This window comes from Oncorhynchus mykiss, chromosome 28 (assembly GCF_057628025.1).
Source record: "Oncorhynchus mykiss isolate SJ-2025 chromosome 28, ASM5762802v1, whole genome shotgun sequence".
Classification (NCBI taxonomy): domain Eukaryota; kingdom Metazoa; phylum Chordata; class Actinopteri; order Salmoniformes; family Salmonidae; genus Oncorhynchus; species Oncorhynchus mykiss.
This window is the reverse complement of record NC_143049.1, coordinates 28,223,534-28,242,251: the sequence shown is the minus strand read 5'-3', so window position 1 is coordinate 28,242,251 and position 18,718 is coordinate 28,223,534. Positions and strand designations below refer to the sequence as shown.

Sequence of the window (18,718 nt, the reverse complement as noted above, 5' to 3'; positions counted from 1 at the left end):
ACACACCTCTCTCACCACACACACACACACACCTCTCTCACCACACACACACACACCTCTCTCACCACACACACACACACACCTCTCTCACCACACACACACACACCTCTCTCACCACACACACACACACCTCTCTCACCACACACACACACACCTCTCTCACCACACACACACACCTCTCTCACCACACACACACACACACACCTCTCTCACCACACATATACACACACACACACACACACCTCTCTCACCACACACACACACACCTCTCTCACCACACACACACACACACACACCTCTCTCACACACACACACACACCTCTCTCACCACACACCACACACACCTCTCACCACACCACACACACACACACACCTCTCTCACCACACACACACACACACCTCTCTCTCACAAACACACACATACTTCACACCACGCATACACACACCTCTCTCACACACCTACCTCACACACACACCTCACACACACACACACCTACCTCACACACACACACACCTACCTCACACACACACACACCTACCTCACACACACCTACCTCTCACACACACACACCTACCTCTCACACACACACCTACCTCTCACACACACACCTACCTCTCACACACACACCTACCTCTCACACACACACCTACCTCTCACACACACACCTACCTCTCTCACACACACCTACCTCTCACACACACCTACCTCTCTCACACACACTACCTCTCTCACACACACCTCTCACACACACACACCTCTCACACACACACACCTCTCACACACACCTCTCTCACCACACACACACACACCTCTCACAAACACACACACATACCTCACACCACGCATACACACACCTCTCACAAACACACACACCTCACACCACGCATACACACACCTCTCACTACGCATACACACACCTCTCACCACGCATACACACACACACACACACACACCTCGCATACACACCTCACCACGCATACACACCTCACCACGCACACACCACTCACCACGCACACACACGCACACCTACCTCTCACACACACACACACCTACCTCTCACACACACACCTACCTCACACACACCTACCTCACACACACACACACCTACCTCTCACACACACACACCTACCTCTCACACACACACACCTACCTCACACACACACACCTACCTCACACACACACACCTACCTCACACACACACACACACACACACCTCACACACACACACACACCTACCTCACACACACACACCTACCTCACACACACACACCTACCTCACACACACCTACCTCACACACACACACACCTACCTCTCACACACACACCTACCTCACACACACACACCTACCTCACACACACACACCTACCTCACACACACACACACACACACACACACACACACACACACACCTCACACACACACCTCACACACACACACACACCTACCTCACACACACACACACCTACCTCACACACACACACACACCTACCTCACACACACACACACCTACCTCACACACACACACACCTACCTCACACACACACCTACCTCACACACACACCTACCTCACACACACACCTACCTCACACACACACACACCTACCTCACACACACACCTACCTCACACACACACACCTACCTACCTCACACACACCTACCTACATACCTCACACACACACACACACACACCTACCTCACACACACACCTACCACACACACCTACCTCACACACACACACCTACCTCACACACACACCAACCTACTCACACACACCACCAACCTACCTACCTCACACACACACACACCTACCTACCTCACACACACACACACACACACACACACACCTACCTCACACACACACCTACCTCACACACACACCTACCTCTCACACACACACCTACCTCTCACACACACACACCTACCTCTCACACACACCTACCTACCTCACACACACACACACCTACCTACCTCACACACACACACACACACACACACCTACCTCACACACACCTACCTCACACACCTACCTCACACACACACACCTACCTCACACACCCTCACACACACACACCTACCTCAAACACAAACCTACCTCACACACACACACCTACCTCAAACACACACACACACACACCTACCTCTCTTACACACACCTACCTCTCTCACACACACCTACTCTCACACACACACCTACTCTCACACACACACACCTACCTCTCACACACACACACACACACACCTCTCACACACACACACACCTCTCACACACACACACCTACCTCACACACACACACACACACCTCACACACACACACCTCTCTCACAAACACACACCTACCTCACACACACCTACCACACACACACCTACCTCTCACAAACACACACCTACCTCTCACAAACACACACCTACCTCTCACAAACACACACCTACCTCACACACACACCTACCTCACACACACACACCTACCTCACACACACACACACACCTACCTCTCAAACACACACCTACACCTACCTCTCAAACACAAACCTACCTCACACACACACACCTACTCTCACACACACACACCTACTCTCACACACACCTACCTCACACACACACACACACCTACACACACCTACCTCACACACACACACACCTACCTCACACACACACACCTACCCCACACACACCTACCTCACACACACACACACCTCACACACACACACACACCTCACACACACCACACACACCTCACACACACACCTACCTCACACACCTACCTCACACACACACACACACCTACCTCACACACACACACACCTACCTCACACACACACACACCTACCTCACACACACACCTACCTCACACACACACACACACCTACCTCACACACACACCTCACACACACACACACCTACCTCTCACACACACACACCTACCTCTCACACACACACACCTACCTCTCACACACACACACACACCTACCTCTCACACACACACACACACCTACTCTCACACACACACACACACCTACCTCACACACACACACACACCTACCTCACACACACACACACACCTACCTCACACACACACACCTACCTCACACACACACACCTACCTCACACACACACACCTACCTCACACACACACACACCTACCTCACACACTACACACACCTACCTCACACCACCTCTCTTCTACACACACCTACCTCTAACACACACCTACCTCTTACACACACCTACCTCTCTTACACACACCTACCTCTCTTACACACACCTACCTCTCTTACACACACCTACCTCTCTTACACACACCTACCTCTCTTACACACACCTACCTCTCTTACACACACCTACCTCTCTACACACACACCTCTCACCACACACACACACACCTCTCTCACCACACACACACACACACACACACACACCTCTCTCACCACACACACACACACCTCTCTCACCACACACACACACACCTCTCTCACCACACACACACACACCTCTCTCACCACACACACACACACACCTCTCTCACCACACACACACACACCTCTCTCACCACACACACACACACACCTCTCTCACCACACACACACACACCTCTCTCACCACACACACACACCTCTCTCACCACACACACACACACACCTCTCTCACCACACATACACACACACACACACACACACACACCTCTCTCACCACACACACACACACCTCTCTCACCACACACACACACACACACACCTCTCTCACCACACACACACACACCTCTCTCACACACACACACCTCTCACCACACACACACACACACACACACACACCTCTCTCACCACACACACACACACACCTCTCTCTCACAAACACACACATACTTCACACCACGCATACACACACCTCTCTCACACACCTACCTCACACACACACCTCACACACACACACACCTACCTCACACACACACACACCTACCTCACACACACACACACCTACCTCACACACACCTACCTCTCACACACACACACCTACCTCTCACACACACACCTACCTCTCACACACACACCTACCTCTCACACACACACCTACCTCTCACACACACACCTACCTCTCACACACACCTACCTCTCTCACACACACCTACCTCTCTCACACACACCTACCTCTCTCACACACACACCTCTCTCACACACACCTCTCACACACACACACCTCTCACACACACACACCTCTCACACACACCTCTCTCACCACACACACACACACCTCTCACAAACACACACACATACCTCACACCACGCATACACACACCTCTCACAAACACACACACCTCACACCACGCATACACACACCTCTCACTACGCATACACACACCTCTCACCACGCATACACACACACACACACACACACCTCTCACCACGCATACACACCTCACCACGCATACACACCTCACCACGCACACACCTCTCACCACGCACACACACGCACACACCTCTCACCACGCATACACACACACACCTCTCACCACGCATACACACACACACACACACCTCTCACCACGCATACACACACACACACCTCTCACCCCGCATACACACACACACACCTCTCACCCCGCATACACCTCTCACCCCTCACACACACACACACACACCTCTCACCCCGCATACACACACACACACACACCTCTCACCCCGCATACACACACACACACACACACACACCTCTCACCCCGCATACACACACACACCTCTCACCCCGCATACACACACACACCTCTCACCCCGCATACACACACACACACCTCTCACCCCGCATACACACACCTCTCACCCCGCATACACACACACACACACCTCTCACCCCGCATACACACACACACACCTCTCACCCCGCATACACACACACACACACATCTCACCCCGCATACACACACACACACACCTCTCACCCCGCATACACACACCTCTCACCCCTCACACACACACACACCTCTCACCCCGCATACACACACACACACCTCTCACCCCGCACACACACACACACACACACCTCTCACCCCGCACACACACACACACACCTCTCACCCCGCACACACACACACACACCTCTCACCCCGCACACACACACACCTCTCACCCCGCACACACACACCTCTCACCCCGCATACACACACACCTCTCACCCCGCATACACACACACACACACCTCTCACCCCGCATACACACACACACACAGCTCTCACCCCGCATACACACACACACACACCTCTCACCCCGCATACACACACACACCTCTCACCCCGCATACACACACACACACCTCTCACCCCTCACACACACACACACCTCTCACCCCGCATACACACACACACACCTCTCACCCCGCATACACACACACACACACCTCTCACCCCGCACACACACACACACACACACCTCTCACCCCGCACACACACACACACCTCTCACCCCGCACACACACACACACCTCTCACCCGCATACACACACACCTCTCACCCCGCACACACACACACACACACCTCTCACCCCGCATTCACACACACACACACCTCTCACCCCGCATACACACACACACACACACCTCTCACCCCGCATACACACACACACACCTCACACCCCGCATACACACACACACACCTCTCACCCCGCATACACACACACACACCTCTCACCCCTCACACACACACACACACCTCTCACCCCTCACACACACACACACACACCTCTCACCCCGCATATACACACACCTCTCACCCCGCATACACACACACACACACCTCTCACCCCGCATACACACACACACACCTCTCACACCGCATACACACACACACACACACCTCTCACCCCGCATACACACACACACACACCTCTCACCCCGCATACACACCTCTCACCCCGCACACACACACACACACCTCTCACCCGCATACACACACACCTCTCACCCGCATACACACACACACACACACCTCTCACCCGCATACACACACACACCTCTCACCCCGCACACACACCTCTCACCACGCATACACACACCTCTCACCACGCATACACACCTCTCACCACGCATACACACACACACCTCTCACCACGCATACACACACCTCTCACCACGCATACACACACACACACACCTCTCACCACGCATACACACACACCTCTCACCACGCATACACACACACACACACACCTCTCACCACGCATACACACACACACACACACACACACCTCTCACCACGCATACACACACACCTCTCACCACGCATACACACACACCTCTCACCACGCATACACACACACCTCTCACCACGCAAAGTCTCGTAACTTTCCAGTGTGTCCTCTCCAGACCACTGCTAGTGGTGACCTCTCCAGACCACTGCTAGTGGTGACCTCTCCAGACCACTGCTAGTGGTGACCTCTCCAGACCACTGCTAGTGGTGACCTCTCCAGACCACTGCTAGTGGTGACCTCTCCAGACCACTGCTAGTGGTGACCTCTCCAGACCACTGCTAGTGGTGACCTCTCCAGACCACTGCTAGTGGTGACCTCTCCAGACCACTGCTAGTGTGTCCTCTCCAGACCACTGCTAGTGTGTCCTCTCCAGACCACTGCTAGTGTGTCCTCTCCAGACCACTGCTAGTGTGTCCTCTCCAGACCACTGCTAGTGTGTCCTCTCCAGACCACTGCTAGACTGCTCTATGAAGTGGCTGTCTAAGAGGCAGGGTATGTGGGTGTGTAATCTACTTGGAGCTGGTTGAACAGCACATCATAAGATGACACCAGGGCACTGGTACCCTCTCTCTCTCCACAGACCCAGCTGTCTCACCTCTTTCTTCCCCATGCGTATGGACAGGATCTTCTCCACCACAGGCCCCTCTGTCTCCACCTCCTACAGTCACACAGATTGAACAACATTAGCACAGTCAAATGTAAGAGCAATGAGCACAAACCTATTCACACATTTTCTCTCTGGAACGCATGCACACCTGCACACATTGTGGGTGCTGACCTGCTGTTCAGAGGTGTTGAAGGGCGACTTGGGAGTGGGGGAAACATCTCCATCATCGTCTGAGATCCTGAACTCCAGTTCCTCTGTATAGCGCTTCCTCTTCACCTGACGACTGGAACGACGCTTCTATAGAGAGAGCGAGGTGAAAAGAGAGCGAGGTGAAAAGAGAGCGAGGTGAAAAGAGAGCGAGGTGAAAAGAGAGCGAGGTGAAAAGAGAGCGAGGCGCGTGAGAGAGAGGCGCGTGAGAGAGAGGCGCGTGAGAGAGAGGCGCGTGAGAGAGAGGCGCGTGAGAGAGAGGCGCGTGAGAGAGAGGCGCGTGAGAGAGAGGCGCGTGAGAGAGAGGCGCGTGAGAGAGAGGCGCGTGAGAGAGAGGCGCGTGAGAGAGAGGCGCGTGAGAGAGAGGCGCGTGAGAGAGAGGCGCGTGAGAGAGAGGCGCGTGAGAGAGAGGCGCGTGAGAGAGAGGCGCGTGAGAGAGAGGCGCGTGAGAGAGAGGCGCGTGAGAGAGAGGCGCGTGAGAGAGAGGCGCGTGAGAGAGGCGCGTGAGAGAGAGGCGCGTGAGAGAGAGGCGCGTGAGAGAGAGGCGTGTGAGAGAGAGGCGTGTGAGAGAGGCGTGTGAGAGAGAGGCGTGTGAGAGAGAGGCGTGTGAGAGAGAGGCGTGTGAGAGAGAGGCGTGTGAGAGAGAGGCGTGTGAGAGAGGTTAGACAGGTGTACCATATTGAGCTAACGGCCCTGAATTAAGACTGCAGTCATAACACACCTGGGTCCTGTTCAATACGCACACAAATAGGGCCTAAAATGTACTTTTAGATTTTTTTAAAATCTACCAGCCACTCAGATTTTTTACCAGGCCAAATATTGCCACAAAAAAATTAAGCAACAAAAAAAATGTATTGTAATGTTTCTAAAACAATACATGTATTACTTGTAAGAAGTAAATTAATTTATGATTTTTTTGAGACCTGGGTCTTTTAACCAAAATATCAGAGATAAGACAAATGTTCACCTGCCCCTTTAAAGGTTACCGTGGTAATGCAACCCTAGAGTCATGTGCCTGTGAGATTGAGAGTCTGACTAATAGCCGTGTTGTCTTCAGCTGAAACTCAAACATAGAAAAACAACCTGTGAACAAAACAATGTAAATAGACCAAGAAACACAAGGACAAAGTCTCACTTCAGTAGACTTTCATTTCAAGTAAACTAGACCAACTGTTATGCCTGTCCACAGCGCTTCTAAAAACTAATCTTTCACTCAGCGCTTCAGCCAAGCAGTGTTGCAGAGCGAGGTGGGATAGGCTATAGGAGTCATAGTTCTTTGACGTTGTGTGATTCATTTACCAGTTATGAAACAAGACGGCAGAAATACTTTCAACATAATACTTTTTATTCACAAATGCAAGTGAAATGCTCACACTGGAGCCCTGAGCACCTGCAAACGTGGCTGGTTAAATGGACATCTTACCCGCCAATGTCAAAATCCACCCATATTTGGCAGGTGGCGGGTGTTCATTTTAGGCCCTGCACACAAACACCGAGTTCAGACGGTGCCTCAGTTGTCTTCTGTTTGGTGTTTAACGAACATGACCCAGGTATCTTATTGATCATAGATAAATCACAGGAGAAACGTCTACAGATTCATTTTAAATCAGGTAAGCTCACATCACTCCCACAACCTCCACAATATACAGCACAGTCTAACCTAGGAGCAAGCCACACAACCAGTGTCTAGCGCGAGGCAGGCAGCCCTCTCAGTCTGTCCTGAAGGGGTAAACCGTAACCGCTGCAGACATGGTATTTCATCGGTCAGGCAGTGCCTACTGCTGAAGGCTGGTGAACATCGGGGCAGTGCCGACTGGTGAACATCGGGGCAGTGCCGACTGGTGAACATCGGGACAGTGCCGACTGGTGAACATCGGGACAGTGCCGACTGGTGAACATCGGGACAGTGCCGACTGGTGAACATCGGGACAGTGCCGACTGGTGAACATCGGGACAGTGCCGACTGGTGAACATCGGGACAGTGCCGACTGCTGAAGGCTGGTGAACATTGGGCAGTGCCTACTGCTAAAGACTGGTGAACATTGGACAGTGCCCCAGTATCAGCCAGCTGGGTCTCCTGGATATTTGGGTTGGTTTAGTAATTTGCTGCTAACAGCTCCCATATTCCTGCATCAGAGTGGAGGAGTGTGTCACGATATTTTGATTAAAATCACTCCTGAAAAATGCCAGGACCAGTCCAAAACCCCAGAACCAGTCCAAAGCCCCAGGAGCAGTCCAAAACCCCAGAACCAGTCCAAACCAGTCCAAAACCCCAGAACCAGTCCAAAACCCCAGAACCAGTCCAAAACCCCAGAACCAGTCCAAAACCCCAGAACCAGTCCAAAACCCCAGAACCAGTCCAAAACTCCAGAACCAGTCCAAAACCCCAGAACCAGTCCAAAACCCCAGAACCAGTCCAAAACCCCAGAACCAGTCCAAAACCCCAGAACCAGTCCAAACCAGTCCAAAACCCAAGAACCAGTCCAAAACCACAGGACCAGTCCAAAATTGAACAAGAATGCCGGTAGAAACTAGTCAGAAAGCGTCTCAATCTGCACCCTAGTCCCTATATAGTACACTACTTTTGTATGGCTGCAGAATTTATTCAAACAATTAAGACCAGAAGTATGTCAATAAATGAACACAGGCATCTTCATAGAGGGTCTAGAACGTCGCAGAGACCTGGGTTAAGAGGTTCTGAATGTGTAATCTCTGTTCCAATACGTTTCTATTCGAGCGTTCTGTGGTGCTGAACAGTTTCATCCCAAACTTGTTCTACAATAAACACCACTAGCTTCCATGATTAAGAGTAATAGCGGATGTTTGTAGAAAAGTGCTGCTTGCTTGTATTGTCACTACGCCACCCCCAGGCTCATGCCAACATTGGATAACTTTTTTGCATTTAATTTGGAAAGTGTTTGTCTGTCTACTGTACCACCGATGTTACGGTGTGTGTTTACAACTAGCCTCTGCAGAGTCCCCCAACAACCGGATGTTCTGGTTTTCAGAGGAAATGGAAAGAGAGCCTGCCACATGACTTCCACTTTTGGATGTTAAAAAGGAGACTCAGTCTTCTCCTCCACATTTACCGGATTGGTTGAACAGTGCAGGAGATAACGAGAAAAAAAAAACAGTGTTAAGAGGTTAAGACCAGTATGTCGGGGATCTAGCTTCAGGCCAGTATGTAGGGGATCTAGCTTCAGGCCAGTATGTCGGAGATCTAGCTTCAGGCCAGTATGTAGGGGATCTAGCTTCAGGTCAGTATGTAGGGGATCTAGCTTCAGGTCAGTATGTAGGGGATCTAGCTTCAGGTCAGTATGTAGGGGATCTAGCTTCAGGTCAGTATGTAGGGGATCTAGCTTCAGGTCAGTATGTAGGGGATCTAGCTTCAGGTCAGTATGTAGGGGATCTAGCTTCAGGCATTTATTTTACACCTGCTATGTTAGGTTAGCTCAAAACTGATGTTACTGTGTGTGTCACTAACGTTACAGTGTGTGTGTGTGTGTGTGTGTGTGTGTGTGTACCTGGACACCGTCATCGTCGTCGTCCTCATCGGAGGGGCCTGGGGGTGACTTCTCCACATCGGAGCTGACCGAGGGCTCCCTCGTCCTCTTAATCTCCTTCACACTGCTGCCACTGCCCTCCGCTGACTCCACCTTCTTAGTGCTTCTAGAAGCAGGAGGGGAAGAGCAGTTAGGAGAAGGATGAAAGAGCGACAGAAGAGGAGGGAAGGGATTAGGAAGAGAAGGATGAACGAGAGGTTGATATGAAAGAGGGAGAATATGTAGAGAAGGACTGATGAGTGAACACCATCTCATGTCATCATCTTAAAACAGGTATTACAGTCAGCTTTCGCTTCTGTCTCTGATAGTATGAAGTCAACAACGCTTGAAACAGTGTTTCCCAACCCCAGGCCTCAGGTACACTCAACAGCATACATTTTTGCACTGAAGGACTGGAGTTAGGATACACTGGCCTAAAGTATAGTTAACTTTACACCACAATCGTTAAACTCCTGGAAAAACTCATCATCTGTTTCCACTATATAGACTTTCCACAGCATGAGGCCCCACCGTAGACACCAGCGGAAACCAGACTGTTGGAACAGTCAACCATCATCCGTACACAAGAGCATTTAGCAAGTTAAACCTGTGGTTTCAAAGTTGATGTTCAGATACACAATGAGAAGGAAGTCGTGGGATTTCTAGTAACCATCTTGGAGATGCCATGTTTTAAATTAACAGTTTGAGGTCAATTAATTTCATTGAGGCTGGATGACAGACGGTTGAAACAGGAACAGCTAGAGAAGGGAAGAGGAGAGGGAAGCTGTGTGTCTCTTTCCACACAGAGAGCACGAGAGACCGCTCCGCTCCTCCCTGCCACAGATTACACAAAGCCCTGGAGGCGAGCAGTCAACCCCCCTCTCCTTAGCTCACTCCCTTGCTGGCTCTACTCTAGGGTCCCCCTCTACTTTCATTTGCAGCCAAGAGCAATCACATCGCCCTGGTAACCCGCGGTCACGTGATCCGCACCTGTTCCTCTGGCTGGACTCCACAGGCTGGAGCCATCTGCTCTACTCAGACACTCTACTCCTCTCCCTCTATCACTTATCTCCTCTTCTCCTCCTACTGCTGCTACACTGAACAAAAATAAAAATGCAACATGAAACAATTTCAAAAGATTGTACTGATTTTGTCTGATTTCCTTAAATGAACTATTTGAGTGAATGAATTAGGCCCTAATCTATGAATTTGACATGACTGAATACAAATGTGCATCTGCTGGTCACAGCGATCTTAAAAAAAAAAAAAGTAGATGGATCAGAAAACCAGTCAGTATCTGGTGGGACCATTTGCCTCATGCAGCGCGACACATCTCCTTCACATAGAGTTGATCAGGCTGTTGTGGCCTGTGGAATGTTTTCCCACTCCTCTTCCATGGCTGTGTGAAGTTGCTGGATATTGGCGGGAACTGGAAAAAGCTGTCGTACACGTCGATCCAGAGCATCCCAAACATGCTCAGTGGGTGATATGTCTGATGAGTATTCAAGCCATGGATGAATACATTTCAGCTTCCAGGAATTGTGTACAGATTCTTGTGACATGGGAACGTGCAGTACCATGCTGAAACGTGATGGCAGAGGATGAATGGCACAACAATGGGTCTCAGGATCTCGTCACGGTATCTCTGTGTATTCAAATTGACATAAATAAAATGCAATTGTGTTCGTTGTCCATAGCTCTTGCCTGTCTATACCATAACCCCACCGCCACCATGGGGCATTCTGTTCACAACGTCGACATCAGCAAACCGCTCACCCACACGACACCATACATGCTGTCTGCTACCCGGTACAGATGAAACTGGGATTCATTCACGAAGAGCACACTTCTCCAGCGTGCCAGTGGCTTTCGAAGGTGACACTGAAGTGTAATGACGCTGAACTGCAGTCAGGTCAAGACCCTAGTGAGGACAACGACCACGCAGATGAGCTTCCCTGACTGTTTGACAATTTGTGCAGAAATTCTTTGGTTGTGCAAACCCACAGTTTCCTGTACAAACCGGGTGGCTGGTCTCGGCCGATCCCGCAGGTGAAGAAGCCAGATGTGGGGGTCCTGGGCTGGCATGGTTACATATGGTCTACGGTTGTGAGGCCGGTTGGACGTACTGGCAAATTCTCTAAAACGACATTGGTAGAGAAATGAACATTTACTTCTCTGGCAACAGCTGTGGTGAACATTGCATGCTCCCTCAAAATGTGAAACTGCACATTTTAGAGTGCCCTACTGTCCCCAGCGCAAGGTGAATCTGTGTAATGATCATGCTGTTTAATCAGCTTCATGTTATGCCACCCCTGTCAGGTGGATGGATTATCTTGGCAAAGGAGAAATGCTCACTAACAGGGATGTAAACACATTTGTGATCAACATTTGACAGAAATAGGCTTTTTGTGCTTATGGAACATTTCTGGGATATTTTTCTTTCAGCTCATGAAACATAGGACCAACACTTCACATGTTGCGTTTATATGTTTGTTCAGTGTACATAACTATATAACTCCATTGCGTTTCCCCGTTTCTCTCATCTTGGTTAGATAAGCTTCCCCATCTTCCCCCCTCCTAGTCAACCACAGACTTGCTCCTCTCGGTCCGCTCCTCTCCAATGCATCTCCCTCCAACAATCAGAGGCTCTAGCTCTCTCTTTTCATTCTAATGTTCCATCTTATTGATCAGCTTCTTCATCCCTTCGCTCTCATTCTCTTGCTTTTCTCTGTCGACCTAATGTCCCTTTCCCCCGTTCTCTCACCCCTCTTTCCTTCTCCATCTCTTTCCACTTAGTCAGCCTCTCAACCTCGTCTCCTGTCTCCGCTCCATCTCTACCTCGCTATCAAGTCTCCCTTTCTCTCCTAACCACTCCTTCTCTACCTCGCTATCAAGTCTCCCTTTCTCTCCTAACCACTTATTCTCTACCCCGCTATCAAGTCTCCCTTTCTCTGCTAACCACTCATTCTCTACCCCGCTATCAAGTCTCCCAACCACTCCTTCTCTACCCCGCTATCAAGTCTCCCTTTCTCTGCTAACCACTCATTCTCTACCCCGCTATCAAGTCTCCCAACCACTCCTTCTCTACCCCGCTATCAAGTCTCCCTTTCTCTCCTAACCACTCCTTCTCTACCCCGCTATCAAGTCTCCCAACCACTCCTTCTCTACCCCGCTATCAAGTCTCCCTTTCTCTCCTAACCACTCATTCTCTACCCCGCTATCAAGTCTCCCTTTCTCTCCTAACCACTCCTTCTCTACCCCGCTATCAAGTCTCCCTTTCTCTCCTAACCACTCATTCTCTACCCCGCTATCAAGTCTCCCTTTCTCTCCTAACCACTCATTCTCTACCCCGCTATCAAGTCTCCCTTTCTCTGCTAACCACTCCTTCTCTACCCCGCTATCAAGTCTCCCAACCACTCCTTCTCTACCCCGCTATCAAGTCTCCCTTTCTCTCCTAACCACTCATTCTCTACCCCGCTATCAAGTCTCCCTTTCTCTCCTAACCACTCCTTCTCTACCCCGCTATCAAGTCTCCCTTTCTCTCCTAACCACCCATTCTCTACCCCGCTATCAAGTCTCCCTTTCTCTCCTAACCACTCCTTCTCTACCCCGCTATCAAGTCTCCCAACCACTCCTTCTCTACCCCGCTATCAAGTCTCCCTTTCTCTCCTAACCACTCATTCTCTACCCCGCTATCAAGTCTCCCTTTCTCTCCTAACCACTCCTTCTCTACCCCGCTATCAAGTCTCCCAAACACTCCTTCTCTACCCCGCTATCAAGTCTCCCTTTCTCTCCTAACCACTCATTCTCTACACCGCTATCAAGTCTCCCTTTCTCACCTAACCACCCATTCTCTACCCCGCTATCAAGTCTCCCTTTCTCTCCTAACCACTCCTTCTCTACCCCGCTATCAAGTCTCCCTTTCTCTCCTAACCACTCCTTCTCTTCACTATTATCAAGTCTCCCTTTCTCTCCTAACCACTCATTCTTCTCTTCACTACTATCAAGTCTCCCTTTCTCTCCTAACCACTCATTCTCTACCCCGCTATCAAGTCTCCCTTTCTCTCCTAACCACTCCTTCTCTACCCCGCTATCAAGTCTCCCTTTCTCTCCTAACCACTCATTCTCTACCCCGCTATCAAGTCTCCCTTTCTCTGCTAACCACTCCTTCTCTACCCCGCTATCAAGTCTCCCAACCACTCCTTCTCTACCTCGCTATCAAGTCTCCCTTTCTCTCCTAACCACTCATTCTCTACCCCGCTATCAAGTCTCCCTTTCTCTGCTAACCACTCCTTCTCTACCCCGCTATCAAGTCTCCCAACCACTCCTTCTCTACCTCGCTATCAAGTCTCCCTTTCTCTCCTAACCACTCCTTCTCTACCCCGCTATCAAGTCTCCCTTTCTCTCCTAACCACTCCTTCTCTACCCCGCTATCAAGTCTCCCTTTCTCTCCTAACCACTCATTCTCTACCCCGCTATCAAGTCTCCCTTTCTCTGCTAACCACTCCTTCTCTACCCCGCTATCAAGTCTCCCAACCACTCCTTCTCTACCTCGCTATCAAGTCTCCCTTTCTCTCCTAACCACTCATTCTCTACCCCGCTATCAAGTCTCCCTTTCTCTCCTAACCACCCATTCTCTACCCCGCTATCAAGTCTCCCTTTCTCTCCTAACCACTCCTTCTCTACCCCGCTATCAAGTCTCCCAACCACTCCTTCTCTACCCCACTATCAAGTCTCCCTTTCTCTCCTAACCACTCATTCTCTACCCCGCTATCAAGTCTCCCTTTCTCTCCTAACCACTCCTTCTCTACCCCGCTATCAAGTCTCCCTTTCTCTCCTAACCACTCATTCTCTACCCCGCTATCAAGTCTCACTTTCTCTCCTAACCACTCCTTCTCTACCCCGCTATCAAGTCTCCCTTTCTCTCCTAACCACTCATTCTCTACCCCGCTATCAAGTCTCCCTTTCTCTCCTAACCACTCATTCTCTACCCCGCTATCAAGTCTCCCTTTCTCTCCTAACCACTCATTCTCTACCCCGCTATCAAGTCTCCCTTTCTCTCCTAACCACTCCTTCTCTTCACTACTATCAAGTCTCCCTTTCTCACCTAACCACTCCTTCTCTACCCCGCTATCAAGTCTCCCTTTCTCTCCTAACCACTCATTCTCTACCCCGCTATCAAGTCTCCCTTTCTCTCCTAACCACTCCTTCCCTTCACTACTATCAAGTCTCCCTTTCTCTCCTAACCACTCCTTCTCTTCCCTACTATCAAGTCTCCCTTTCTCTCCTAACCACTCATTCTTCTCTTCACTACTATCAAGTCTCCCTTTCTCTCCTAACCACTCCTTCTCTACCCCGCTATCAAGTCTCCCTTTCTCTCCTAACCACTCCTTCTCTACCCCGCTATCAAGTCTCCCTTTCTCTCCTAACCACTCCTTCTCTACCCCGCTATCAAGTCTCCCTTTCTCTCCTAACCACTCCTTCTCTACCCCGCTATCAAGTCTCCCTTTCTCTCCTAACCACTCCTTCTCTTCACTACTATCAAGTCTCCCTTTCTCTCCTAACCACTCATTCTTCTCTTCACTACTATCAAGTCTCCCTTTCTCTCCTAACCACTCATTCTCTACCCCGCTATCAAGTCTCCCTTTCTCTGCGAACCACTCCTTCTCTACCCCGCTATCAAGTCTCCCTTTCTCTCCTAACCACTCCTTCCCTTCACTACTATCAAGTCTCCCTTTCTCTCCTAACCACTCCTTCTCTTCCCTACTATCAAGTCTCCCTTTCTCTCCTAACCACTCATTCTCTACCCCGCTATCAAGTCTCCCTTTCTCTCCTAACCACTCCTTCTCTACCCCGCTATCAAGTCTCCCAACCACTCCTTCTCTACCCCACTATCAAGTCTCCCTTTCTCTCCTAACCACTCATTCTCTACCCCGCTATCAAGTCTCCCTTTCTCTCCTAACCACTCCTTCTCTACCCCGCTATCAAGTCTCCCTTTCTCTCCTAACCACTCATTCTCTACCCCGCTATCAAGTCTCCCTTTCTCTCCTAACCACTCATTCTCTACCCCGCTATCAAGTCTCCCTTTCTCTCCTAACCACTCCTTCTCTACCCCGCTATCAAGTCTCCCTTTCTCTCCTAACCACTCCTTCTCTTCACTACTATCAAGTCTCCCTTTCTCACCTAACCACTCCTTCTCTACCCCGCTATCAAGTCTCCCTTTCTCTCCTAACCACTCATTCTCTACCCCGCTATCAAGTCTCCCTTTCTCTCCTAACCACTCCTTCCCTTCACTACTATCAAGTCTCCCTTTCTCTCCTAACCACTCCTTCTCTTCCCTACTATCAAGTCTCCCTTTCTCTCCTAACCACTCATTCTTCTCTTCACTACTATCAAGTCTCCCTTTCTCTCCTAACCAATCCTTCTCTACCCCGCTATCAAGTCTCCCTTTCTCTCCTAACCACTCCTTCTCTACCCCGCTATCAAGTCTCCCTTTCTCTCCTAACCACTCCTTCTCTACCCCGCTATCAAGTCTCCCTTTCTCTCCTAACCACTCCTTCTCTACCCCGCTATCAAGTCTCCCTTTCTCTCCTAACCACTCCTTCTCTTCACTACTATCAAGTCTCCCTTTCTCTCCTAACCACTCATTCTTCTCTTCACTACTATCAAGTCTCCCTTTCTCTCCTAACCACTCATTCTCTACCCCGCTATCAAGTCTCCCTTTCTCTGCGAACCACTCCTTCTCTACCCCGCTATCAAGTCTCCCTTTCTCTCCTAACCACTCCTTCTCTACCCCGCTATCAAGTCTCCCTTTCTCTCCTAACCACTCCTTCTCTACCCCGCTATCAAGTCTCCCTTTCTCTCCTAACCACTCATTCTCTACCCCGCTATCAAGTCTCCCTTTCTCTCCTAACCACTGATTCTCTACCCCGCTATCAAGTCTCCCTTTCTCTCCTAACCACTCCTTCTCTTCACTACTATCAAGTCTCCCTTTCTCTCCTAACCACTCATTCTTCTCTTCACTACTATCAAGTCTCCCTTTCTCTCCTAACCACTCATTCTTCTCTTCACTACTATCAAGTCTCCCTTTCTCTCCTAACCACTCCTTCTCTACCCCGCTTTCAAGTCTCCCTTTCTCTCCTAACCACTCCTTCTCTACCCCGCTATCAAGTCTCCCTTTCTCTCCTAACCACTCCTTCTCTACCCCGCTATCAAGTCTCCCTTTCTCTCCTAACCACTCCTTCTCTTCACTACTATCAAGTCTCCCTTTCTCTCCTAACCACTCCTTCTCTTCCCTACTATCAAGTCTCCCTTTCTCTCCTAACCACTCATTCTTCTCTTCACTACTATCAAGTCTCCCTTTCTCTCCTAACCACTCATTCTTCTCTTCACTACTATCAAGTCTCCCTTTCTCTCCTAACCACTCCTTCTCTACCCCGCTATCAAGTCTCCCTTTCTCTCCTAACCACTCCTTTTCTACCCCGCTATCAAGTCTCCCTTTCTCTCCTAACCACTCCTTCTCTACCCCGCTATCAAGTCTCCCTTTCTCTCCTAACCACTCCTTCTCTTCACTACTATCAAGTCTCCCTTTCTCTCCTAACCACTCATTCTTCTCTTCACTACTATCAAGTCTCCCTTTCTCTCCTAACCACTCATTCTCTACCCCGCTATCAAGTCTCCCTTTCTCTGCTAACCACTCCTTCTCTACCCCGCTATCAAGTCTCCCTTTCTCTCCTAACCACTCCTTCTCTACCCCGCTATCAAGTCTCCCTTTCTCTCCTAACCACTCCTTCTCTACCCCGCTATCAAGTCTCCCTTTCTCTCCTAACCACTCCTTCTCTACCCCGCTATCAAGTCTCCCTTTCTCTCCTAACCACTCCTTCTTCTCTTCACTACTATCAAGTCTCCCTTTCTCTCCTAACCACTCATTCTTCTCTTCACTACTATCAAGTCTCCCTTTCTCTCCTAACCACTCATTCTCTACCCTACTATCAAGTCTCCCTTTCTCTCCTAACCACTCCTTCTCTTCACTACTATCAAGTCTCCCTTTCTCTCCTAACCACTCCTTCTCTTCACTACTATCAAGTCTCCCTTTCTCTCCTAACCACTCCTTCTCTACCCCGCT

The 18,718-nt window shown here is 50.2% G+C and overlaps 1 protein-coding gene across 3 annotated transcripts in view; it reads right to left on the bottom strand.

Annotated features, from left to right (window-relative positions):
- Positions 1-18,718, bottom strand: part of LOC110508821 (ATP-dependent chromatin remodeler CHD7) — a 115,178-nt gene that overhangs the window by 48,559 nt on the left and 47,901 nt on the right. The window contains exons 4-6 of one of the 3 annotated variants that reach the window (XM_090224935.1): positions 10,576-10,720; positions 7,016-7,141; positions 6,833-6,895 (exon numbers count right to left, since the gene is read on the bottom strand). In XM_090224935.1, coding sequence (XP_090081061.1) covers positions 6,833-6,895; positions 7,016-7,141; positions 10,576-10,720 — 334 coding nt within the window. Of the gene's footprint in view, positions 1-6,832; positions 6,896-6,992; positions 7,142-8,711; positions 8,858-10,575; positions 10,721-18,718 lie in introns of those variants that run through there. The other 2 variants (XM_090224936.1, XM_090224937.1) reach the window with 2 other exon arrangements.